General features: G+C 43.4%; 1 protein-coding gene across 1 annotated transcript in view; it reads right to left on the bottom strand.

Moving 5' to 3' along the window:
• Window positions 1–10,365: 10,365 nt before the first annotated feature.
• Nct (Nicastrin) overlaps window positions 10,366–26,962 on the bottom strand; it is a 38,650-nt gene continuing 22,053 nt past the window's right edge. Inside the window, exons 10-15 of the mRNA XM_065447629.2 lie at window positions 24,576–24,754; window positions 22,926–23,091; window positions 20,491–20,578; window positions 18,717–18,874; window positions 17,736–17,844; window positions 10,366–10,815 (exon numbers count right to left, since the gene is read on the bottom strand). Coding sequence (XP_065303701.1) covers window positions 10,610–10,815; window positions 17,736–17,844; window positions 18,717–18,874; window positions 20,491–20,578; window positions 22,926–23,091; window positions 24,576–24,754 — 906 coding nt within the window. The 3' untranslated portion in view covers window positions 10,366–10,609. The remainder of the gene's footprint in view (window positions 10,816–17,735; window positions 17,845–18,716; window positions 18,875–20,490; window positions 20,579–22,925; window positions 23,092–24,575; window positions 24,755–26,962) is intronic.

The following is a 26,962-nucleotide window of genomic DNA, read 5'->3' on the forward strand; positions in this document are numbered from 1 at the left end:
GTTTCAGGGGCCCTTTAAGAGAACATCGTTTTATGCATTGAATCACAAAACTAACTGCAACACCACAGCATTTCTCTGCTGACTTCTGGAATTATTATCTTGAAACTGGTGCCATCCTGAGCATTCATTTCAAGTGGATCCGCCTTGCAAACTCCCCAGCTAGAATTTGTAAATTGCAACATGTGCCATAAGGTAATTAGTTAAAAACTGCCTTAGTGATTTTTTGTTAATAAGTCGATTATGCATTTTCAATTCTTTGTGGAAGTGATGTTCACCTCTTCAAGTAGGCCAGCTTATGGACTCGAATTGTGCTATATGCCACAGGATTTTTTTAAATGTTGAAAGCCCTTGCTGCAAAACCTGGTGTGTGCGTATATATATATATATATATATATATATATCCACTTGAAGGGTCTCACATCTTTATATGCATTAGTTCCAGGAAGGGAAATTAGAACATGCATCTTATTTACAACAGAAAAATAAGAAAAATACACAACTGAGCGTTAAATTTGACTTATATTGCTACTTTTCTCGTCGGCATTTGGGCAAATGTGAAACAGTCGCATGTGCAAGCTACCCTGATTCGGTACCTCCTACTCAAAGTGTTGTGAAAAACTGCCACACTATTTGGCTCAGTAACACATGCGCACAAGCTCCACCCCCTTAGCTTTCCTTTCATTGCCACAGAATGGTGTATGTGAGTGTAGAACATTTTAATCGGCCGAGGAGGAAAAGTGCGTGCAACGAGCCTTTCCTCCTCTCTGGCTTGAGCGATCCAGCATGGCGCTGCTTGAAAGTATTGCTGTCACGTGCTGCAGAACGATTTCAAGATGTTTTAGATCATACTTTGTGAAATTTACACAATGTACATTCATATAAGGCCGTCAGTGAAGCCTCTCGGTGCATCGTTAACTACAGCATGCGGAAATATTGCTTGGGTGGGCACAAACATGTGATGCGCATTATCAGCCGCGATTTTAATTCAATGAAGAGAACCAGCGTCTCTTGTGTTGCCAGCATGACATGGTAAATCTGCTCACTATCTGATCACTTGGCGTAGGGACTAAAACATAAGACATAAGAGCGCATGCTCTTATGGCATGTATGGCCAACCTAAGGTAACCATGAAACATCTAAGCGGCAGGCACTATAAAATATTTGTGATACACCGGAGTTGTTCTCGTGCATTTCAAGTCTAGTAAACTTGAAATCACTATATGTCTACGCTAGCTTTCCTGAGTGAGGCTGACGGCACTGCTCAACACAGCGATCACTGCGGTTGGTGAACCAGCATTATACATATATATAAGCTATGTGCTTTGGCATAGCCTTTTTGCCCTGTAAAGCCATAATATTGTTACACGAACAAAGGATTAGGAATGGAGACTATTTACAAAGTATGTTTACAAGAGGTAACTGCAGCGCTGGTCAGCTTAACCAACAGCTCGAGAGCCAGAGAGCGTTCATCGTCTTCGTCGGGGTGCCCACGTGCATCGGCCACAAGAAACACGCAATATGCCTGTATCAATATATTAGAGGGATCGCATAAAAAGAATGCGATGGCTATTTTTGAGAACAAAATTTCCGTAATACGTTGAGTGCATCGTAGAGAATGAAATGAACACAATGAAAAAAAAAAAATCGGTTATCGTTTTTTTCGAAAAAGGAAGAGAAAACAGGCTAACGCCGCAATATGAGCTCGCGCAGTCACACCACAACCTTTATAGATATATTAAAGTAGATGCTGTATGCTTGGACCATGCGCTATATAATCACTGTAATCACTGCTTAGGACGCTCGCACAGTTGGTAAATGGTCGCTTTGCTGGACAAGCTTAATCCACGCTGTAAGGTATGCTGTTATTACTAACCAAAACTATTTTGTTCATGGGTGGAAATCTCATCCATCGAACCAAGTAGTCGCGCAATGTAATATGCAGCTAACAGTTTGAATGCTTGTGAAAGTATAGCAGCACAGCTCGTATCGTAGCAGAACGGTACCCCCGCTGTTACGATCATTGTGTACGTTTCATTGCTCCTAAACTGCAGCTTAGAACTAGAGGATAATACTGCAATAAAGTCACATTAGTGAATGGAACATTCAGAAATATAGAGTTGATCTCTGAGGCTGATTGTAGGCTCAAATATGAGCGCACACATCTTGCTGCGTGCTCCGTCAGCCTCATCGCCAGAGAAAGTACGGCTGTAACGACTTAGATCACTTCAGTACGTCTCACAGAACTGTGTACCACGTAAAAGATGCACTTCATAATAGACCGCACGTGCGCGAAAACAAGTGCCAGGTATACCTGCCATGCAAGATGGAGCGCTTGCCCAAGCCAGCATGCCGACTGCCTATAGATGGCGCGTGCCACTGCATAGCAATATGGTGTTGCCCATGAAAAAACGGTGTATAGGAGTTTGAAGTAATGTGAGCCAACTGTACAGGTAAAGTCAAAACTGGAATGTCGGTGAAGTTTTAGCTTGCAGCCATTAAAACAGTACAAAAATATGCCAGTTGGAGACACTAGTACATGTAGCACATTTGAAATCTAGGCTGCACGCCCGGGCAAGGGAAATATTCTTTTTCTTACATCCCGTAAACTTGACCTTGGCTGTACAAAAAAAAAAAGCAAGCAAATATAATTGTAGCACTCACTCTGTGTGTAGCAGTTACAGCATGTGGTGAAGTCATCAGAGTACACAACATGGTTTTTCATGCAAGTTTAATACAAAGCGAGGTGAGCAAAACAGCACTGCAGTTTGTGAACAAGCTTGTTCAACAAGCATTTTCACACAGTAGAAGTAAAGCCACATGCGAGTCATGACTGCATTCATTAACGCAGATACAATCATACACTTCAGCAATAATGTGCCCTATATTTGCAAATGCAACTATGGACAAAAAAAAAAAAAGAAGAATAACATGCTGTTGCTTTACAGCAGAAATGTGCAGCCATTCTGGCCTGCAACTTCACATGGTAATTACACAAAGGATTTCACTGTACAGCATGCCACATAAGGTGAAAGTAATGCCTACTTTCACTTATAAAAAATGTATCATGCTATCTGCGCCTTGCAGCTCTTGTAATCTTGGTGAAATTGTAGCACTAGAGGAAATGTGGTATGTGCTTAAATTTTTGCTCGCTTTCAAGAACTGGACACATTCACAGCCACGTCTTCCTGTGAAAGGCTTGAAATAGCTTCCAATGACTGATCATTCATAGTTAGCACAATTGATCACCTATTTTATTAAGTACATTAAGGAATACTGTCAAAAGTCCAGTGATCCTCAGCAATATCTCCATTATTATACTACATGCATTACATGTATCTACAGACCAGCTAAAAATGTATCCCTATAAGCATTTATAGGATCCATTTTATCAGCACAATCACAAGTACAATTGAACAGCATATAATAGTTATATACAGTTTCTAACTTATAGAAGTGCACTCTATCACGTGTAATCAAGCTCCTGAATAAAACAAGTAAACCTATTCCCTATTCTTAAAGAACCTTGCATATGTACAAATTGCACCCAAGGTTATTGGTGCACAAGGTAATGAAAAAAAAATTATGTTTCAATTGTTGCTGCTTTAGTTACATCATTAGTGCAACATTGTACTAGATTGGTTTAGTTGTATATGTCCACACTCACCAAAAAAAAAATTTGTTGTAACTGAGCATCTTTCTGAATACTTTTCTATGTGTCATTCCTTTAACATCACCATGTTCTGTAGCTGGCCAACATCTAGAAGAAACAGTCAATGAAGGTTAGTAGAATTTGACCATCTCCTGATGCAAGGACTGGTGGCCTTACCAGGCCTAATGCATTGATTTAAAGAGGCTCGCTCTAATACACAATGGCTCAAGAAACCAATAAAAGTTGCAATGTGCAACAGATAACCTGTAAAATCGTAGGCAAATGTGCACTGTAATGGTTCATAAAGACACCAGCATTAAGAGCCCTCGATAACTCAAATGTGGGCAAGAAGAATGTAGCGATTCCTTTCGCAATTCAATTCCTTTCGTAGTTTCAGTGTAGGCAGAGCCCTGCTTGGACCAGTGACGAAGTGTGAAAAGAAGAAGAAAAAAAGAATTGTTGCATTATCCTGGCTCTAATGTACAGGTCACTTTGGAGAAGCAATCATAACTCTAGTATTACAGCTCTGTTACTTTTCCAACCCTCCTTTGGGCTGTGACATGATCGCAGGTTTGTAGATAGGCTGCAAGGTGCAACATTTCAAGTTTTCATCCAATCAGTGCAGCCTGAAAACAAGTGCCCAGGAAAGCATGAAATAGTAAAATATGTCCACATTTGTGTTTTGTTTTCCCTATATGTGATATGCAAAGCACAGATCAAAACAGCGCACATGAAGTGATTTGCCCTAAAACACATTAGTGGAACATTAAACAGACAAAATCATTTTACTACTGGTACGCTGCTAGTCTGAAACTCTGTCAGCATTTCTTCAGCCGAAAAGGACTTGTAGCAGTGCAAATGAAGGCAAATTTTTTTCTTGCTAGACTTCATGCCAGGAGATGACTAAATCTTTGTGCCACTAAATCTTTGTGTATTTGGGCTCTATTTAGTGGAAGAAATGTCTATGAGATTAATTTGGTTGTATTTTTCTCAGTTTTCCTATTCAGTATGCACAATCCTGTCATTGGTAAACAATTAGGTAGCCCTGAGGAGTGATGCTACCAAAATTTACGAAATTTTAAGTGCAGCTAGAATGAAAATTTCTAGGTGCACGAATCACCACTTCTTCCTTGGTTTTAGCGCTTTTTCTGGCATGTCATGTCTCAGTGCACCGTATGACTCATCATCATCATCAGCCTATTATATGTTGACTGCATGATGAAGGCCTTTCCCAGCGATCTCCAGTAATTGACAAGCTTAAATACACTACTTCAGAAACCAATAACCTTTTCTTTGTAAACTGGAGCATGGCAACATCAAAAGCAAGGGTGAATGCTGCTCTTCTGTGTTTCGATCACTGCAGCAGCACATACCAGCAGTAAGGACCAATACGAAAGGGAACACATGAATTGCAATCAAGACAGCACATTACTACATTCGATCTCGCAACATGCATAGCGCACACGCATCTGTCCTGGCAGCACTTTAACACCCTAAAGTCCTCATTGCTTTTACGCTGTACTTGGGCTTGAGGCAAGCAGAGTTTAAAACCAAGCCCAGCTGCACTGCAATTTTTACAAGCGGATTCTGATGGTGTGTTGGTGCAATTCACCCAATAAACCACAAGTTAAATTAAGTAACTCATGATCAAGTGACTCAAGAACTCAAGTGACTCATGATAACTATGATTGCCCAGCCATGGCTGCCATTCAGTTTGCTAAGCACTACCATTACTGGCATCCATAACTAGTGATAACACAGTGGAGCTCACTGTGAGGACAGATTGGTTTTTTTACCTTTGTCTCTGCAATGAAACCAAGAAGCTGTGAAAGGACAGGTTCTTGAAGATAAGCTATTTAGCAGGCAATACCGAGTGAGGCTTGCAGCCGCACTTCTGAAATAACTCTGCTTCAGTGCCGAGAGGTGTTCACTTTCATATTGGCACACCGTGTTACATCTTTTTAAAGTGCCTAAAGAAGCTTCAGTGCACAAGCTCCGTACTCACAGAAAGTAGCGAGCATTGTAGAGAAAATTTGGTAATAGCAACTTAACAACTGATCTTGGTAATGTGAAAAAGAAACATCTGTGATAGTTAATTTATTAATCTAAAGCAAAATTACAGAACTGTGGCTGTGAATATGGTTCTGAATACAGTGAAACCTCGTTATAACAAAGTGGGTCATAACAACTTATTGTATATAATGGAGTAATCTTGTAGTTAGCCTTAAACTTCCTACAGAAACCTGTACATAGAAAGCTTTGTTTCAGAGAAGCAAAGGTTTCCTATAATTAGATGTAATAAAACTTTCTTTAGTTCATAATGAAGATTTCATGACTACCTTGTACTGATTAGGATTAAATGTGGTGGTGCAAGATGCTGCTGAAACAACTCGTTTGATGCAACGGTTCGACTACCGCAAGCTGTCGGTGACCTGGCACTGTACAAAACTGGCCACGCTGCCAAGTTAGCAGCCCTGCCCACACTCTACCATTGTCGCCTTGCCACTGCACTTGCCTGTGCTCTGTGGAGGGCTCCGTGGATGCAACATGCCGTGCACTGGTTGAGGTTCATAATCATGAACTATTACCCTGAAACTAAGTGTGAGCAGTGAGACACGTGGCTTGAAGTACATGGATCAAAGATGCTAGGTGCACGTTACACAACTAGCCGTGGCCGTGATAAAAACCACTGTGCACACACAGCCAAGAGGTTTTTCGCATCCTGGGGCTGTGCTGTCTAATGATCCTCTTCTTAACACCCCTTGTTACGGGTTCAGAGGAAGTCACACTGTTGTTATGCCCGGGATAAGCAACCAGGCTTGGCAAATGATAACAATGAAAAATGAAATGGATTGTTACAAAATACAAATTATGGTCTCGTGGTCTCAGTGATTGCAAGGCAGTTTCAGAATTTTGTGAATGCAACAGCAGAGTGCTGCAAGCCTCCAATTTCGTGCACTGATAGATTTGTTGTGCCACTACTTCTGAGCATCTGACGACTGTGGTGATGGACTAGCATTGACAGCTGCATGGAAGAATGCATAACCTCGCAGACGAAGCTGCAGCAGAAAAACAATCTATTGCAGTTATCGGCAATGCTCTGCGAGCTTTTGCATCGTCTTCAGCTTACCCAGTAGTAAGTGACCATACTCCGCCTCAGGCAATGTTGGCTGTGAGGGCAGACAACAGATATAACAGAGTAATGGATATAATGAATTTGAGTTGACCCTTCGAGTTTCTTATATCGAGGTTTCGCTGTACACTGGTGAAGAAATCTGCAACTTCAAACAGTTGCAAGCCTTACAAAAACTGTTTCAAAATGAAGAGTTGCAGGTGAATTTTCCGGGACTAGACTATTACACATACTCTAGGACAAGCACACATCAGCAACAAACACATGTTTGTGTCAACAACGTGACTACAAAAATAAGAGGCGACGGGAAAAGTTACATGAAAGCAGCAAGATTTATAAGCAATTCCAGACGCATTAACTTAAGTCTCACATACTACACATTAAAACATAGCTTTCTTTGTGATTTCAATTTCTTGGAACACAGTCTAGACTGCTTCAAATACAGCAGTGTGCTTCACTTCCATTTTGAACATGGTATACTAAGAGCTCCACATGCAGGGATTTTTCCAATAAATATCACACTTTATCATCATGCTACACATATGCACTTCTGGAAGAGAAATTAATATAGTGTATAATATAATACACTTTATACATAGCATCAAACACACCCGCATGTCCTAGAATAAAAAAAGACTCATACACTTCTAAAGGATGCACACTTCAAAATGGATTTAAAAAATTACATGTACCTCCTCAATGGAGGACAGTTTGTGATGATCACTGCACCTACACAAGTAATGCAATGATTTCATGGAATGGACTTCACACAATGAGCTTTGTTTGCTCAGTCGCATCTTGTTGGCTTTTCAAGAGTTTCACACAAATCACAGTAGTTTGGCAGACAAAGGCACTTTTTTTCTCTGCCCAGTTCTCCCGCACCTGACGAGAACGATCAGCAGCAGCAGTGGTCATTTAACGAGGAACCCCTTCTGCAGTCTACTATTATTATTTTTTTGGTGTCTGAGAAAAGCTCCCAGTTGTCACTTTCGTCCTCACTCCTTGAAGACAAGCTATAATGATGCCACATCCAGCACACAAATACTTTCGTTAAATCCAATGCTCGTTACAGGCAAGTATTCATTACAAGCTGGTATAGGCAAGAAACATTTTAGATTTACTTTTTCGTATAAGATAATTTGTTTTATCCAAGTTCACTGTATCAAGGTTTGCCTGGAGTTGTCATCCGGGAGCAAAACGCTGCTGTAACCGATCGCTGTCGAAATGTGCAAGGAGATGCACCGGGTCAGCAGCTTTGAGCCCAAGCACGGCAGGAATAAAAGCCCACGTTCCCCCATGCTGACACAGGCACATTCATAGGCAACCCCCAATGGACAAACACTCTTGATTAGAAAGAAAATATATATATTTTTTGGCCGTAGCACACAGTGTGATGCGAGATGTTGCGAGAAGCAAACGGTTATTCATGACATCCCATAAAAAGGGTCGCATGTGGGACTATTCTGATGAAAAAAAGAAAAACTATCAACAAAACAGTGCGAGCAAGGAGAGGTTACCAAAGCAATGGGAATAAAGTTTTTTCCAATGCAGCATGGCTTATTAATACTGTTTGTTGGACTGACAGGACAATTGAATGTGAAGGTAAATGAAGGTCTGCAGTTACGGAACACTAGTTAAACACACCCACTCTGCAACACACAACTTGCACCTGCTTGTTAACAGGGGTGGCAACCACGCTAATGTAGGCACTCAGACGTGCAGCACTGATTTATTCTTTCGAGCTTGTTTCTGTTGCAAAGCCACAACCAAAGTGCCATACTATGAGAATCTACAAACATAACAGATGCAACACTCAGAAGATGCTACAGCATTCGCTTCACTAATTTTGGTGAAACCTCAAGTTGCATAAGCAATACCAGTGTCCACAAAACAGAGTAACCTAGTTTCAAGCGTGGAGTGAGTCCAAGTCAATGAACTATTACTGAGTTGACGTCAAGTTAATGTCCATGCACTTTGTTCACAGCTTTAACCAAAAAGGTATTTCATTGTTTGCAACTGCAGGTGACTCATGGCTTACCACCAATACCAACTGCTGTACTAACTTTCTTTCTATTCTTCCCACATTCATGCAATAATTGGGCCACTAATCAAATGACAGGAACTCATCTGCATAGAACAAAGCAATGCAGAGATGTGTGCACCAAGGTACCATACATTTAACATTCTTATGCACCAGTTGTCAATGTAGTCCTAAAGCAAAAGAGCAAGCAAGCCCATAAAAATGAGGCTTCACTCCCTGTGCTTTGAGCTATTAATAAATTTGCAATTGCGGTACTATTGGCTCACCTTCTGGTCAGCTCGATATAGCAAATGCCAAAAAAGTGGTGGTATCAGATTTGATTCCTGGAACCGACAAATTTCAAATGGAAAGCTTTCTTTCTAAAGCAAGTCTAGCAGTTAGCCCAACTGCAAAATTAGCTGGTTGTGTAACACAGCCCACAATACAGTCGATTCTGTTGGGCTATTGTTTGCTGCAGAAACAGCCACAATAACCACACTGCAAACAGTGTGCAATTGGCATTTGTTCTCTGAGCAGCAATGCATTGCTTGACAGCTGCTCACTGTACCTAGATGGCAAAGATAGAGAAAGCTGCATTCCAACTGTTTTGATTAGCACCTGGTGGCTTCATTGAGACAGTGAAGTTTAAAAAGCAAGCACATATACACAGAAACTGCACATACACAATATCTCTGTCGGTCAAGCTGTGAAGTTGGTTCTATAGATGACATAGCATATTTTTTGCTCATGTAAGCCGCACCACGAATTAAAAAAAAGAAAAGAAAAAAGAAACCGTCAAGGAGAAGGTGTGGGCCACACTTAAATTTTGTGTTTATGTGCAACAAAAATCAAGGTGGGAATGAATGCACATAACACTTCTGCTGATATGGAACCCAAAACCCCTTTACACATGCTACACATATATTTAAGTTTCCTAAAAGGCATTTTGTGGACTGCTACAAAAAACCAAAGAGCTTACAAAATATGCACTATCCCACGTGGTAGCATTGTAATACTGCGACTTTGGCCACGAGCATTATTCCTCGACTTCATACTCATTGTCAACTCTCTGTGCTTTTGTTTTTTGGCATGTAGTCCAGAGGTGTAAACCTGTGCAAGCAGAAATTGCAGAAAAACAGCCTTCTTACAAAAAATTCATTATATCACTCATAACAGAAATGAAGCTTAAAAGCCTGCGAACCACACAAAGGCATTTAGAATGACAGAAAGCTGAGAAACTTAGTAGGAGTTCATGGTTTGAAAATACATGCATGCAAAACCGGGATACAAGAGGAATTAAGAGGGCAATGCAAAAGACAACTACTAACTGAAAGGCCGAACAGAGGCATGACCTTTCAGTTAATAGTTTCCACATGTGCTGTCCTTTTCATTCTTCTTGTGTCTGTGTCTTGTACGCCTGCCTTTTGCACACAGACAGAAACAGGCCCATAAACAAGTGACGAGCAACACCCAATGTCAAAAGTGTTGAACAATGACAAATTTCCTGAAGTGCTTCCACAGCTCTATGCAACGCGACGCATAATGAGACACAAGCTAACCATCTCACACAAAATACTTTTTAAGTCAGAATGGCACCACAATTAAAAAATAGAACTAGAAAGTAAGAAAGGGCAGTTAATGAACTTAATAAACAAGTGGAGAGGGGGGTGGGGGTCAATTTTTCTAGTAACTGTCCTGGGGTGGTTGCGTGCCTTTAGAGTTCAGCAGGGGGTGGCAGATGACCACTATTGTCACCTGCCTGGTAGCTTGTCCAGTCGGCCAAAGCAATGTGATTTGTGTCGCTTCCCTAGATGCCCACCAGGGCGCGTGGCGTGAACAGCACTAGGGCCTTCTGGTTCAGGCAGTGCACGGTGAGCAGGGAGACGAGGAACACGGCGATGCCGCCGATGAGGACGGACACCTCCTGCCGAAAGCTGGGCATGAGGAACACCTGCAGCGACGCCTCCTCCCATACGCTCTCAGTCCATGTTGAGTACTCCCGTGTGCTCCAGTCTGTATATCAGGGTGTGGCGGAGTTGTGAAGAAGAAAAGAAGAAAAAAGAGAAAAGGCACAGCGATAAGCAAGACCAAGAGTGGAAAGAAATGGCATCACAAGGACAAAGAAGTTTCACTGGGTGATGTCCAGAGATGATGGTTTGAGGCACAGAGCCGTGTGCATTGCATGTGGTGACGGTCAATGCAGACACAGTCTGTGCTGAACTCTGGACACACTTGATTGGACACCTCGAAAGCGTTCACCAACAGAACACAGCAGTGATGTTTTTGTGCCCAGGTGGGAGCCTTTTGCAACCTCAGTCTCAGAGACTGACGGGTCGCTACTACCACACCCTGGACATCATCCTCCCCAAAACCACTGAATGCCTGAATACATTTCACCATCACCTCCCACAATTTCGCTTGAGCTGCTCCGCTTCATGATAACAGGTGATGCTGGTCTATATTCCGCGCTTCTCATGAAACTTTGTCGTCATCATATTATTTTTCAATCCTCACACATAACCGACAGAGACATGAACACAAAAAAACAAGATTGAACAAGTGACTAAACAAATGATTAAACATTTCACTAGCTCAGTCTTGTTCCTTTGTGTTCATGTTCTCGTGTTCTTATGCTAGCACAAGAATCATGGAACCTCACAAGCTAGCCTAGTTTTAAGCATTTTTGAAGGCCCCTACGCTTTCATTTTTCAAGAACAATATCCTGCATTGTCTGAAATTGAACTAATTTGAAGCTACGGCAAAAGGTAACAAATTTGCAGTCGTGGTTTGCATCAATGCTGAACTGTGACTCATCGCTTTTGTGTCAAACGACATACAGTGGAACCCCGATTATACGACTTTCACGACACCGCGATAAAGCATCGTAAAATGCGGGCGCCATAAAATCCGAACATAAATTAAGGCTATAAGAATACTAATTATTTCACGCGACAGATTTACGAGAAATTTCAATGTAAACTACTAACATGCTCTGCAGGGCTTGGAAACCCAAATTACCAAAAAAAGTAAAAGTGGTAAGAATTAATGCTGCAGTACAGGTACCAATCATGCTTTATTCAAACGAACCTTTATGGCACTCCACTGCCCACTGCCGTGATTCTCGCCAGCCTGCGCGAACTTTAAAAAAAGTCGCTAAGTTTAATTTGGATCTTGTTTGATTTGTGAACAAAGAGCTTTCGCTCAAGTTGGGCAATGTCCAAAAGGAGGTCCTCTGTGGCGTTGCGTGAACAGATGAAGTTCTGGATGCCGTCTATGTGCCGTAGCACCTCGGCGAATGTGGTAGGCACAGGCACGGCATCTGTGGCATCGTCACTAGGCAAAGCCTCCTTGATGGTGTCATCCAGTGACACCTCTCTGCAGCTCGCAACGTTGTTGTTGGCCTCCACATACTTGGCGAAGGTTGTGGTGAGGTTTAAACCATCGAAATCATTGCCGGCGAGCCTGCATCGGCCTCGAGCGGCATCGAGGTTGTTGCTTCCCCAGCACAGGAGGCAGTCTCTCGCTCAAAGCCACAGTGCTTGAACAAGTTAGTGATTGTGCTTCGTGACACTGCGTTCCACAAACTGGAATAGAGTGCATCATGTCGAGCACAGTGATCTTTTTTTTCCGACTTGCTGCGCTCCATAGCCGCCAGCCGATGCTGCACAAACCGCTTCAGTACCCTTGCTTGACACAATTAATGATGCCGACATCCAGCGGCTGCAGCCGGCTTGTGCAGTTGAGCGAAAAAAAAAAAAAAACCTTTGTGTTCCTCAGGCTGGATGTATTGGGTGGGTGGCACGGTGCGTTGTCCCGGAAAAGCAATATTTTCCTCGCCATAGCACCCATTTTGTTATCCAGCTGCTGCGAAAAATTGCTGAAGAGCGAAGACGTCATCCACGCCTTTTTGTTGAAGTTGCAGCTGCACGGCAGTGTCTTAAAGTTCTTAAAGCACCGTGGCTTTGCAAACTTTCCAACAACAAGCACAAGCAGCCTCTCAGAACCGTCCTTGTTAGCACAGAATAGTGCCTTCACACACTCTTTACTACGCTTGCCACCATGAGCTGTCACCCTCAAACGCAAGGGTTTGCTCGGGCTGTATATGCTAAAAAATACTGCTCTCATTGGCATTGAAAACACTGCAGGGCTTGTATGCAGCAATCATCTCCGGCAGTGACTCCATCCACTCGTTCACCGTCGAAACGTCCACGGAAGTGCTTTTTCCGCAGGAGCAACTGTACACAATCCTGTTTCATTTTTTAAAAGCGATCCAGCCACCCGTTCGATGCCTGAAAATCGTCAATGCCCAGCAATGCCACAAGGTCCGCCTTTTCTTTTAGAATGGCGCCGTCAATGTTGATTGCAGAGCTCTGTGCTTCACGCAGCCACTTGACGAGAATTTTTATAACTTCTCATGCTGTCCTTCTTTTGCCACTTTCCGCTTGAGCCCAACCTTGTTGGCACTCTGTAATATCACCGCTTTCTTTGCCAGGATCGTCTTAAGCGAAGATTCGGGTATTTTAAGGTCGCGGGCAATGCTAGCTTTCGTGGCTCCATGCCACTTTTCCGCTTCCTCTATAATATTCAGCTTATCGCCGAGCGACGGAACTGTCCGCTCTCGGGCATCGTGCGTCACGTTGCTCCACACAACTCAAAACCTCTGCTGAACGCTGGTCGCTAGGATTACGATGAAGAACATGTGCGATAAACCGATGCCTCTCCCCGCTACCTACCTTGTTGGCAACCTGCTGCTGGGAAAATGGAAGGAGAGAAACACTTCCCCAACGCGACGAGAGGTGCCGCCGCCGAGAAGAGAGGGAGAAAGTGATTGTGGAGAAGAAAAGACGCTATTTCAGCACAGTGAGTGTCGTGGGTGGCTGCAGGTGGGGGAGATTGAAACGAACGATGAGACGAGGCAGAGACGAAAGCGAAGTGAACTGGTCGAGCAGTATCAAGCACTGCACATGCGGAGAGACGGAGCAAGGAAGGAGACCCGTGGCACTTTTCTTTCGTCCGCCATTCTGTCCCGCGCTTCGCAAGGGTCATCGTATAACGCGGGTCAGGCGTAAAATTGCTTCGGATAACCAGGGTTTTTAATGCATTGCTTCTATGTTACGATCAGCCTGCAGGGGTTCTGAACTGCAAACCTTTCACGGCCCGCTGCAGTTTCGATCGACCTGCAGTGTTAGTGATCTTCGGAGAAGCAACCTTCGAACCTTCTGCAACGACTCGCCTTGTGAATCAGACAATGCGCCTTCTGCAGACAGCCAGTGGCGCCAGCGAGTCTAGCCACGTCCGGCAGACCGAGTATTGTTAGTTGATTCGCAGTCGCCTTCCTGGTTTACTTGGAGCAAGAGAACTCCTGGAATAGGGTGTTTTGAGGTGCTTTCTCACAGGCCCTAGAAGTCATCACAGTCAATGGACAGACGTGGCGGCTAGCTGCGGGGTCAGCTCTGGGATCAAGAGGCGCCTGCTTGGGTCAAGTGTATCAACCTGTCTACGACGACCCACTCCCCTCGGTGTGTTCAGTGAAATCAAAGTGCGGAAGTGAGTGTGTGAAGCCTCCCCTCAAAGGCGTGTGGACTACGATGACCTTGGACGGTCCCATTGGACGAAGGTTTAAAGGCAGTTTTCCCTCACCTTGGGATCTAGGGAGGACAGAGGGTTTTTATGCAGCCGTTGTCGGCTGTTCGGTGTGCTTTCTCTTTCAGTCATGCTAGACTGATGAAATGTAACGTTCTTCACCCTTCATGTAGATATTGTAAATACTAAATCCCATATTCTGTGTTCTCATTGTTCTCATATTCTGCATATTATTGTTCTAAACAATGGCACCACCGATGTCGTTACATCAATCTTGCCAGAGCTAGCGAAATCAACTGAACTATCCGGCAGGTTAAACTAAACATGCAGAAAAGATGCCCAAACACACGGCTGCTTCACTGAGCAGTATTTGCCCTGAATTGAACGTGCAGTGAGTTCTTATGGGTTCAAAGTAGATAACTAACATAGAAATGTCATTAGAGCTCCTCAACAAACTCAAAATCTAATTTCATCTAGTTTTTTAACAAGAAAGATGCATAACAGTGATGAATTGGGCTAGTTGGTGTAAATTCATTTTTCTTGCTCTATGTATAGCCCACACTAACGGGGAAAAGAGGAACATTGTCTAGGAAAGAAAATACAAGCTGACATGAAAAAGCATAATACTTCGTGTCAGTTTACATTTTCCTGCCTAGTCGGTGTTCCTCTTGTTCCCATTATTGTGGGCTGTACATAGCACAAGAGCAATGAATGAAGAAAAATGTAGCAAGCCTCTGATTCCAGCAATAAGATGAAATGTGCAGAGTTTACTTTCACAGAATGGAAACTAATTTAATCTAAATTGCCCATCATTGTCAATCTCAAACAGCCTTTTATAAGTTTGTATGGACTACATGTTGGCCCATTCATGGATACGTTGCATTTGATAATCTGTATTTCTTGAGCCCCTGCACTACAGTCGCAAATGGGATAGTGGGCCCCAGTTAGGCTAAAGATTTGCTTATTTGTCCTGCAACACATGCAGTTCTCAGGAACACCGGAAACACCTGGCACGACTATGTTGGCACTAGCTTAGCATGTCAAATAACTCATTTTTTATTGAGCTTTTGTAATGAAAGACTGAAGGCAGCGTGTTGTCATTGCCATACTGTGCGAGAACTTGTTTCGTCGCCATCTTGTGATGAGAATGGCTATGACTCTGGCTCTGACAGCAAACTGTTGGGAAGGCCATGAATGTGGTTTCATTTCTGATTGCAAGATGCAGACAATTTTCACACCAATTTTCCTGGGAAAAATGTGTGCATTAGAAATGGGTAAATATGGTAATCATTTACTGTGAGCTGCCATTTTCACTCTAAGGTTTTCATTGGGCAGGCCGAAAACAGGCGCCTTTTGGTGGAAGATACGTCTTTGACACAAGTTAGTTCTGCCACTTGTGCCGCCCAAACAGACACTGAAGCCATTAGGGCCATAGAGTTTCTTACAATATACTAGAGGGAACAAAGGCGCTGCAGTTGTTGAGCTACCATGGGAATGATGGGAAGTACATGGATTTGTCTGATCTTCATGCTTGTGGATTCAGATGTTCTTTTGGCTATGTATATTACGCTTTATATGCCTTCATTGTCATAAATTTCAAGGCAATCTACACCCTTTGAAGGGCAGAAGACGCTGTGAACACGCACAATCATTATTAACTGCAACAAATGAGCTTGTTGAGGCGGCCAAATCTACATGCACCAGCATCTCAAGGCCCTGGCATGCCTGTGATAAATTCATAAGGGTGTTTCACATTGCCTACCGATGCAGATGTTTGTGGCTTAACCATTTGAAAGATTTTGCCGTACGTGTACGGCGGTGGTTTTCTGTGCCGCAAGGTTTTTGCTGTACGGGTATGGTTTCGACCCTCCGTTTGAAATTTCGCGCCATTATGACGATGCGTGCTCACTGGAAGGTGCTGCCACCTCTTAGGACTTACAAGAAGCGTTTAAAATTTGTGCTATCTTCTTGCGGAGATAAACAAAACTGATCTCTAGCTTCAGCGCGTCGCGCAGACTGCGGCAACACGCCTTTTGTGGTTTCGGTTTCACCGCGTGATCGCAACGGAGGCCCGCGAAACATGATCTTTCTCTTTGTCGGCACTCTCCTGCAGATGCGGTGGAAGTTGATTTCTATCTTGATTGGCGCTGCTCTTAGCTTGTTTATAACCGCTGTTCGCGAGGTCTTCTCGCTCTCAGCGGCAACGCACTTTCGTGGTTTCGGTTCCGCCGCAACAGAGGCACGCGAAACATGATTTTTATCTTTGTCGGCACGCTATCACAGTGGCGGCGGAAGTTGATTTCTATCTTGATTGGCACTGCTCTTAGCTCGTTTATCACCGCCGCTCATGAGGTATTCTTGCTCTCTGCGGCTGTGCGGAGACTCGTGTTTCAAGGAGTACCACACTCTGAAATGCTATTGAACATTTTACAGTTCTGAGTGATGCCGACACCAAAATACTGTTCCTAATTTTTTTTTACTGTTTATTCCCGACTTTATACATATTGTACATTCAAGATCCGCAATAAAGTAATTTGACCACCTGGGAAAGTTTTCTTCAAAATAATTCGACCCTCAAAGGGTTAATGTCTGCTCCCAATAGTGTGTGTGCTAAGTATCTAGCTTCATGCTGCAAAAATAGGTGTCCTATATGCAATAGGTACTGATGTATCCCACTAAAAGGTTTGCTGGGTGTGCAAAATTATTTTGAGAAAATGAAGACATGAACAAATCACCTAACCTATAGTTTTACAATTAATCTATCATTGCTGAAATATTGACATGCGAGATAAGCAAGTAAGCAGATAAAGAGAATAATGTATGCAGATTCCAACATGCAATTTTACAAAACTCAATTTATTTGATAATTTTTAGGCCTAGAGATCTGTTTCCCCCATTTGACCACGTAGGATCCAAGCAGAATGCATCTACACCCTGTGGTATGCACACATGGTCCAGCGTACAAGTGCGGGAAGGGATCTTTAAGCCAAATTCTCTAATAAGCTGTACAGTTAAAGCACCTTTGTTTAATTTACCAGTGTCAGCACCCCTTTGTTAAGCTGAACCACTTACAAGAAGAATAGACTTCCAAGTTCCCTTTACATGCATTAGTGTTAATGTGGGCACACCATATTAGAAAAAATTTGTTGCAACCAAGAAATTACATTCATTCAACTAGTTTCACGAGCCTGTTTCAACAAAGCAATTTCACTTTTTTCTTTGACAGTACAAGGAACACTTAGAATCTGCACTATATTTGCTCATAATGTGCACGTGTAATGGCTCTAATGGCTTAAGTTAGCCATTTGTGGATGGTTGATGAGGTCATTGAAACAATAAGCGACACTAACCTTTGAGTTCATGTGCTGGGGAACGTGCCAGTGTCATCATTGTGGTGGACCGCACACACAAGCCTGTTTCGTTCGTATCTGGGCCATCCATCCAGATGTACTGGTGGAGCTGTAAACCAAGATATCTGTGAGTTGACATCAACACACGGTATTTACTATCACCTCGGACACACTCATTTTTTTTCAGAAGAATCGATGTGCTATTAGGAAGCATGTCCACTGCGCAGAGCAAACTTTCTAGAATACACAGTTTGTACACTTTATAATCACACAGGCACTGAATATGGCAAATCAGTTCTGTGGAAACCCGCAAGGTGGAGGAAAGTTCACAAAAGGGACGACTGTAGCACGAAGCTACAAAAGGAGATCCCTCAGGCACATGATCTTCTGATGAAGCACTGTCAGTGTTGCCTCACTGCTGTTGTTGGGGGGCATGAGAGATTGTAGGCTGCGCAAGAGTCGCCTTGGAAGGGAAGCGATGTGCTGGTAACTCACTTGAACAACACAAAGCAAGAATGTGCATAGAGTACCCTGCTGCCCATTGCTGAGAGTTGTGAAGCAGCCTGAACTTACAGTCCACCTCCAAGTACAGTTTTTGCAACCTGTGCGTACGTATCATCATGCTCAACACGTTAGTCTTCTTGGGCATTAGAAAAAGGCTGGAAGTACCTTTTCTAACAGTTATACACGCGTGGTGCTAAAGCTAGACTTATTCCTCATTTTGCGAGCACTCCTGGAAGATCGTATTTGCTCCCAGTGTTGCGACACAAGTCGACAGCAGCTCTGTAATGTCCGAAAGATTGTTTAAAGCCAAAAGATTTAGACAATTCCAAATCTTCGTTTGGACAATGGATGAAGTGCTGTGCTCACAGCATGTGCCAACCCATTAGTGACATATTTCCTCTATTACCCTTAATACGGCATGCAACAAAGAGGCAACAAAGAGGCAACAAAATCTCATCTCCACATTCTAAGGCTCACCTTGTCTGAATCAGTAAGGGAGCTGCAGTTCTCCTTGGTGACCTTCTTGAGGTGCTCCCCCGTGAGGTAGGCCATGACCAGCCGGGTCAGGATGGTGGACGGGTTGATTGTGCGGCCGTTTGGATCCACACTCACATACAAAGGGAACGGTTTGCTTCCTGGGCAAAAAATGGCGAAAAAATGTGGTCAAGGCTCTCACGTTTGCATGGACTGCTTTCTGTTTCAAGAGGAAGCTTTAGCTCAGATACAACTCCAATGCCGCTTATTCAAATACATGTAAAACGTATAAATGTTTTTCCGAGATAATCCCTGGACTGGTTGTAATAAAATTTGCTGCATTTAAGAGAGAAAGCCAAATTCTAGTGACTATTGGAAGCAGAATTTAGGTTTAGGACGTGAATTAAAAAAGAAATATATTGCCAAAAATTGTTAAGCTTGAAAAAAGAAACACAAAGTTTACAAATCATAAATCTGCACAGAAAACAGATACCGTATATACTATCATAATGATCGCACTTTCTTGTAAAAAAAATTGACGCAAATTCAGGGTGTGATCATTACATGGGTTAAGTTTCCCGTAAAAAGAAACAAGGATACCTTGATTTGGGCGAGTTGGTTTATCTTGACGGTTTTCATAAAGAAAGAGCTAAAAACGAAGACGAAGTCGAAGGAACACATAGCGCCAGTCCTGTTGTATTAGTTCCTTCGACTTCGTTTTTAGCACTTTCTTTATGAAAAGCCTTAAAAAAGAAACATTTTCTTTTTTCATCCTGTGTTTGCTGCGGGATGACAACGGGTCGACAAGCAGGCGGCTACCACTGTCAGCACGGGACACCAAAACAAAAATGCTGGCCGGCGGAGCAAGCCGAACGCAATTATTTTTCTTCTCGTGAGTACATCACGTGCATTGAAACAGTTTCTTCTGTATCAGCAATAAATAATATCATTGATATCGGCAAGTTTGCAACAATAACATAGCCATGTCCACTTTGAGGGGACAGAAACAGAGATGGGCACACTTAGCTGCCAGTGACATAGAAACACTTGGCGGGCATGCTGTGAAAGCTGTGGCATTTGTCTTCACTGCTACCCTAATACGGCATGTTTCCGCTAAGGGTGGGCGAATATCTTAGCTGCGTTACAAGCGTTGGCGTATGAATAGGGTACACTTCTAACGTATCAATGTAAACGCGGCCACTATTGTTGCCGCTTGCGATTTGTTTCGTGCCCACGAGTGCAGATGAGAAGAATCGAAAGGCGCCTTTTATGTTGATGTTGTTGAACAAAATCATTATGAAGCCTATAAGTAATAGGGCCGAGGCAAGTTTGCTTGTAGCTTTTTTTTTCATGCAAGTGTGGAAAGTGACGAAATGGGGCATCTGCTTAAGAATGCTGAGTGGGTGCAGGCCGCTTGGTATGTCTTCAAGAGTTGTTTGCATAGCATTCGACAGATGACAGCGCGATCATCATTAGCTAGACTTGGCACATGACATATTGCTGCGACAAGTTCAGGGTGCGATCATTACACAGGAAAGAATCAAACCTAATTTTGATGACAAAATTCAAGGGTGCGATCATTGCGCTAGTGCGATCAATATGCGAGTAGATACGGTATTGCAGTTCTGCAAATTGCATCCAATAGAACATCCAAAGCAGAAAAACTTCATATACACAAATTTATATTTACTACATACCATAAACTTACCTGTTTCTCAGCACATGTTGCAAAAGCAAAAGTTATTGAAGCAGAGTGATGTAAGAAGTTTATACTCACTCATAGTTGACACAGATGCCTTGTTTGTGACTTCACCGAACAGGGTGCACGAAGCATTCAGAACGTAACACTCCAGGAGTTCCACCGTCTGCATAAAAATAAAAGTGAAGGATGTAGTTAGAGTCATGCATTATTCATCCATGAAGCGAGACACATTTCCCAACTCCGATGGCCACAAGCACTGCCCTATATAGATCCACGAGTAAACATTTAGGGGCAGTCTCGAAACCTCGAAAGCAGCCATATGAGTCATCTTTCTGTAGGCCAAATGCTCTGGTGAGCTGTGTAGACAGAACAACAGAGTGAATGGTACAGGCCCAAATGAAATGGATTGGAGGGAGAAAATAGCAGCTTGCCAAATTTTATGAGTGAATACCCCAGAAGCTGGTTGCCATCTAAAGACAGCATTACGAAGTCATTCTGGATTAGCTGAACTCGCCCAACTTTCAATACATCTATGAAATGAATGCTATAAAACTAAATATGTGATATGTACAATTGTCCTCATTGTCTTCCTACACAATGCGTGAACATTCCTTCATGTTTTGAGCTGCATGTGCGTGATGTATCATGCTAGCATTTGCAATTTATTGCTGATAAGCTTGCACCTACTGCTCTGCTTATTTCATATGCGCCTACAAGGTGACAGACAATATAGAAACAGTGCCAGCAGCTTGTGTAAGAGGCATGTTCCTTATCATCAACAGGAGGTATACACAAATGCTCAGTGGTTTTCAGTAGCTGCAGGCACAACCTTTACATTCCGATCAAAAAAGATATCACCACTGCTGTGAAATCCACAGAACATTCAGAGATAGCTGCAGCCTTAACCCTTTGAGTGTTGATTTTTTTCGCCATATGTGACCGCCCAGGGTCGATTTTTTATTGTAGGTTGCAATTCTTAAGACTTCTTTCGAAAAAAAAATTAAAAATTACTGTAATTTTTCTAGAGTGACCATAAAGTGAGAAAAACATATTTTGCGTTGGTATATATCTACTCTTCATTCATTCATTCATTCATTCATTCATTCATTCATTCATTGGTGGCGGTTTAGGTTTTGTTCCACGGGCCGTTTCAGCTTCTTGCACTTGCAAAACTGATGGCTATCTCGTTACTAATCGCTCAAAGGGTGACCGCTTGTTTCTCGCTTGTTTAGTGCCCACAGGGGGGCCCATAGGAAGGATGCCGCCGTGCATGCGTTTCCGTTGTTGTTCTTTTTTTTTTTGAGACTCTCGAAAACTAGTTGCCTCTGGTTGGCGATAAGATGAAGATTAGCAGAGGTTTGTCACACGTTTTGCTTTTTTGATGGGCACACAACCACACAGTTTTCTTGAGTGCATGCATCTCCGCAGTTAGTAGATTACGCTATGGATGTACACATTAGTGTAAGAGTAGGAACATTTGAGTCTTGCGAAATATTCTCATGTGCGCATTTTCAAACCCTTGAACTATGTGTATAACAATGCATCAAATATTTAGTTCTTATACGCTTATTTCCTTTTATATTGTTGTCAATCATGAATTAACCTAAAATCTGATGCATTGTTATACACATAGTTCAAGGCTTTGAATATGTGCACACGAGAATATATGCCAACTGACTTGCGAGGGTCATCCGATGATCAAGGCTCAATATCACATGTGCGCAAGGGAGGAAGGCGGCACGGAAAAGCATAGCCTTCTTTCGTGCGCGAGGCAAGGGGGGGGAGAAGGCGAGAGAGGGGGGTTCTACTCCAGCTGCTGCTGCTTATGGCGTGGCCGCCGTATCCCGAAAGTGATCTATGATGTGGACAAAATGCGCGCCCGCACGTGCGCTGTACTGTTAAAGAGATCTGCGCTGTGAATAAAGTGCACGCTCGCGTGGGCTTAGCTTCAAGGCTATCTACGATGTGGACAAAAATGGTCCAGTGCTGGTACCTTTATATGCACTGTGATTTCGGCGTTTAGTCTGTAGTAAAGCGAGAGACAGTGCAAAGGTCAATTCACTCGCTGCTGCTGCCTTGCTTAATTTGCTGTCGTAATCGATGCTTCGCCTTTCAGACAAAAGTGCGTCTTTTTTGTTTGTTTGTTTTTTTACTTTGGACGTTCGTCACTCACTCTTTGCAATAAAGTCTTTAGACATCGCATTGAAAGTTTTGGAGAGAGATGTTTCGAATATTACGGACCTCAGATAAAAAGGAGGTTTTTTGTTGGATTATCAGGGTCCGTTGTAACGAGAGTCGACTATCTTGAGCTGCAGAGTGCCCAAATATTTGCTTCACAGCAAACAATATTGCATTGTATCTAGCATTCTTCATTTTGTTGTAGGAGTACATGCCCAATAAAATAAACCATGGCCAACTGCATTGTTTACTTCACTGTATCCCATAATCCGTTATACCATGGTTTGACTGCATTCACACAGGCATGGAGGAGTGCTCAACATGACACCTACCCTGAACTTGTCCAAGGCGAGGCCCTTGGCATCCTCCCCTGTGATGACCTTAAAGACAGCAGAGGCCACAGCTGCAGCCAGTTTGGTCAGTTGTTTTGCCACTGCCTGCAGGTCCCAACCGGTAGAGTTCAGGTTTTCCCAGGTGTCAAGGTAGCTGTTGTAGTACCTGTGATGACAGTGAGGAGATGCTACAAAGTTTTGCCATTCGTAACCCTAACCCGCCTCATTCCTAAATAGTGGCTTTAGTTCAATAGCCAATGCTAGAAGCCAAAAAGAGTGTGCATCCTCTTGAGTGTCCTCGTTTCAACCAGCAAAGAGCAGCGCTCTCCTCCACACTAGACCAGCTAGATAAGCGACCACTCCCCGAAAGCAAAATTTTTGGACACTGGTTTAGACGGACATGAGTGCAAGCCACCAGAGAGGCATTGCTGTGCCACCTAACAGACACTGGATTGCGTCACAATTGCAACTGTGTACTGCGAGATGTGTGTCTCTGTGGGACATTGACACTGTGCATGACTATGCGACACTTTTGCAGACAGTGTGACAGTGCCCACACAGACAGTTTTACATTCTTCATTCTTCCCCACTTTTTCTCTGATCTTTCGTACCTCTTCTGAGTGCATACCTTTATGCACTGAATTCTGAATCATGCTATACAAACTAAGTTTTAGGCAAGTGTAAGCACCTTTGTGCATTTGACATGGAAACGTGGCATGGCAATTTGCACCACTAAGACCATTCATTCGCGGTGGGTTTAACATTTTCATCAAATATCAGATGCTCCGTGTTATAGTTAAACAGGGATAACAAGAGGTTAAATAACAATGTTGCTTCCATGCAACTGGAAGCAACATTTTGTTGCTACCAGCTACTACCTGTTTTAGTGCTGAGTAATCTTATTGCAGTTTATGATTAGCATTCTTTTGTTGCAAGTAAACAAGTAAATACACAAATTTCAATTACACCACTGAATGACTGAGTTGTTGTGTAAGCTCCTGTGGTTCTGTGTTTCGTGCTGGTTGTGTCCCAGATGGGAAACAGAAAACATGTAGTGCACCTGAAGCAGCAACAAGAATTACCAAAAAAGAAGCCCTGAATTAGTCTAAACCATCATGCTGCCCTTATAAAACTTTGAACACATTTTTTCACTGAAAGAAAATGCCTATTAGCCTAGGAAATCAACTTCTTACATCATTTTTCTTTTTATCTAATGCAAAAACCAATACATGATGATGTTCCTGTGAAATCACAAATGTCGTATTTATGTTTTAAGCCTTTTTTCTGGATAAAGTTCACATAAGTTGCTAGGTTGGTATACTTTGGTAATGTGTAAACTGGTAATAGTCAACCAGCTAGCCTTTGCCAAACAAGCACAACCTAGTGCTTGATCTGTAGGTTGTGCTCGATCTGGTGCATGATCTAAAGGTTGTGTTGCCAGCCATCTTTCATCTAGTGTAGAGTGCTAATCTCGAGACCAACCTGCTCACAGTTCCAGAGGCGTAATAAACAAGTCAAGTTTACTTTTAACATTTTGCTTCAGTACATGAAGGGCACAACCTGCAGCAGATGGGATTTGTTCAAGTGCATACAAATCATGGAACACGAGTCCTTCTGCATTTTGCCCACCTTCAACACAAGCTCAGGTACCTGTTTAGGAACTGCTTGTTGTGGTTGGTGATGACCACAGAAGCAATGTTTTTGTCCTTCTTCAGAAAGCGCTGTACTGATGATGGAGGCAATGGCTGCTCGTGGGGCGATGCTTCTACAGTGAGCTCCAGAGGCTGGGCTTCTGCTGCCCTCTTGATCTGCTCAACCAGGTTCTTCACCTGACCACAAGGAATGCACAAACATGGCCATACCTTACCACATGTGAACTTTAAGGTTCTTAAAAGATACCACAGACACAACACCGGAAGGGGGCAGAATGGGGGAATAGCACACACTTTTATAAACGTTTGTCCTGAGCATGCATCTCTTTCGGGATACACAGGTACATTATTAACAATGATTTACCTACAGACTCGGGACACAAGCAGCCACAAACCTGGAACAGCACAATTTGACAAGCAACACACCATATTCCAATCACAGTGACTTTTGAAGTGACTTCGCTGGTGCCAATTTTGTCTGCTTCAAGATGAACTTGTTTGAATAAACTTGCTCGAAGCACAATCAGAAAAAAACATTTTTAACGCTATGGTTGGAGACCGATGAACAAGACCTTATAGCGAACAGAATTTATTGTTCGTAAAACATGACGAAACATTAATGAAACTGTAGAAAGAGCCCAAATTTGTAAAATTTATGGAGAATTTGGGAGAGTTGGTAGGTATGCATTATGCATGTGGCAGCAAGGTTGGCAATTGTGGCTTCCTGGATCCTTGACTGGCTGGCATATTAAAATAAAAAGCAGCACTTGGATAGAAACATCACAGCAGAAAGCTATAGATTATTATGAGAGAGAGAGAGAGAGAGAGAAACTTTATTGCTAGACCAGGCTTCTTGAGCCCAAAGGTGGGCGGCCTCCTCAGTCCAGATAGCCATGGCTCGCTGCCAGCGACGCCCAAGCCTTGTTCACCAACTGTAGCTGGTTGTCAGGGTCTTGCATCATCAGCAGAGCCTCCCACTGGTCTTCTGATTCTTCCTCTGAATCTGCTTCTTCCTGCATGTTATTGCCCGGCGGTGATGATGACGGTGGTACTTCTCGGTTATTCCTGTACCCCAGCCCCATATGGCGCAAGGTGTTGGGCGTGTCTGGTGGGCAGAACTTGCAGTCTCGCCCGTAGGTGCCCGGATACATGGCGTGCGCAGTGTTCCATGCGGGTAGGTTCCAGCCTGTAGTCTTCTCCAGGTTACCACCGCTTGTTCCCCACTCATCGTCTTATGCGCGGGCGGGTAGCGACGCCTCTGCTTCCTGTAGTGTGCCAAGATATCCGAGTACTTCTTGGATATCCATTCATCATCCTCGTCACAGTCGTTCGTCCGTGTCCTCTGCATGTCGGAGATGACTTGGTGTGCATGATCTCGAGCCGCAGTGTGCGCCGCCTGGTTCCTCGCGGAAAACTCGTGTCCCAACGTCCAGAGGATTTGTGCTGCTTCTATCTCGGTGTTGTTCAAGACCTGAGGTGCTGCCTTTCCGATCCTTCTGTTCACATACCTTCTGCATGCTTCTTGCGAGTCTGTTACCCCGGTAACCAGGGTCTTCTTGCACGTTGCGATGGCCAGGGCTATGTCAAGCTCTTCCACTGTGCTCGGGTCCTTGGCATGTGTGGATGTGGCTGTATGCTGTTCGCCCTTCTTGTCAGCCACGCTGATTGCAAATCGGTCATTTGTTCTGTACGCAGCTGCGTCCGTGTATCTCAGATTTTCTTCTTTGCTGTTGGTGTGTTCGATATGTGCTTAAGCGCTTGTATTCTCGCCTGTCTCCTTTCCTTGTCGTACTCGGGATGCATGTTTCTGGGAATGGTACTTATGTGTAGCTTGTTTCTGACCTCGTGTGGGATATGCTAAGGTAGATGCCTCTCATCCTTGACTTGGTAGCCCAGATCTTGGAGCAGGGCTCTTCCCGTCTTTGTCAGCTTTAGTCTCACCAGTTGGTTGACGTTGTGGGCTTCTACGAGCTCTTCCCACGTGTTGTGGACTGCCATTTTGAGTAGTTTTGCTGTGGACGTGGAGGGGGACAGGCTCAACGCAATTTTGTAGGATTTTCTGATGAGGGCGTTTACTTCGTCTCGTTGACTGTTCTTCAGGTCAACGTATGGGGTCCCGTATGTGACGATGCTCGTGAGCAACACTTGTATCATTCTCGTGCAGTCTTCTTCCTTGAGTCCGTGACTTTTGCTCATCACTCTTTCGATAAGGTGGGTTATTTGTTGCACTGTTCTCTGAATTTTTTTCAAGTCAGCTCCCCCTGCCCCGTCCTTTTGAATCAGGAGTCCAAGGATGCAGAGCAACGTAACCTGCGGAATCATGATGCCGCCCACCTTTATTCCGGGTCTGGTATCTGCTGCGGTTGTCGGCCTGTTGTCCGCTTT

The sequence above is a fragment of the Dermacentor albipictus genome, chromosome 4 (assembly GCF_038994185.2).
Source record: "Dermacentor albipictus isolate Rhodes 1998 colony chromosome 4, USDA_Dalb.pri_finalv2, whole genome shotgun sequence".
Lineage (NCBI taxonomy): Eukaryota > Metazoa > Arthropoda > Arachnida > Ixodida > Ixodidae > Dermacentor > Dermacentor albipictus.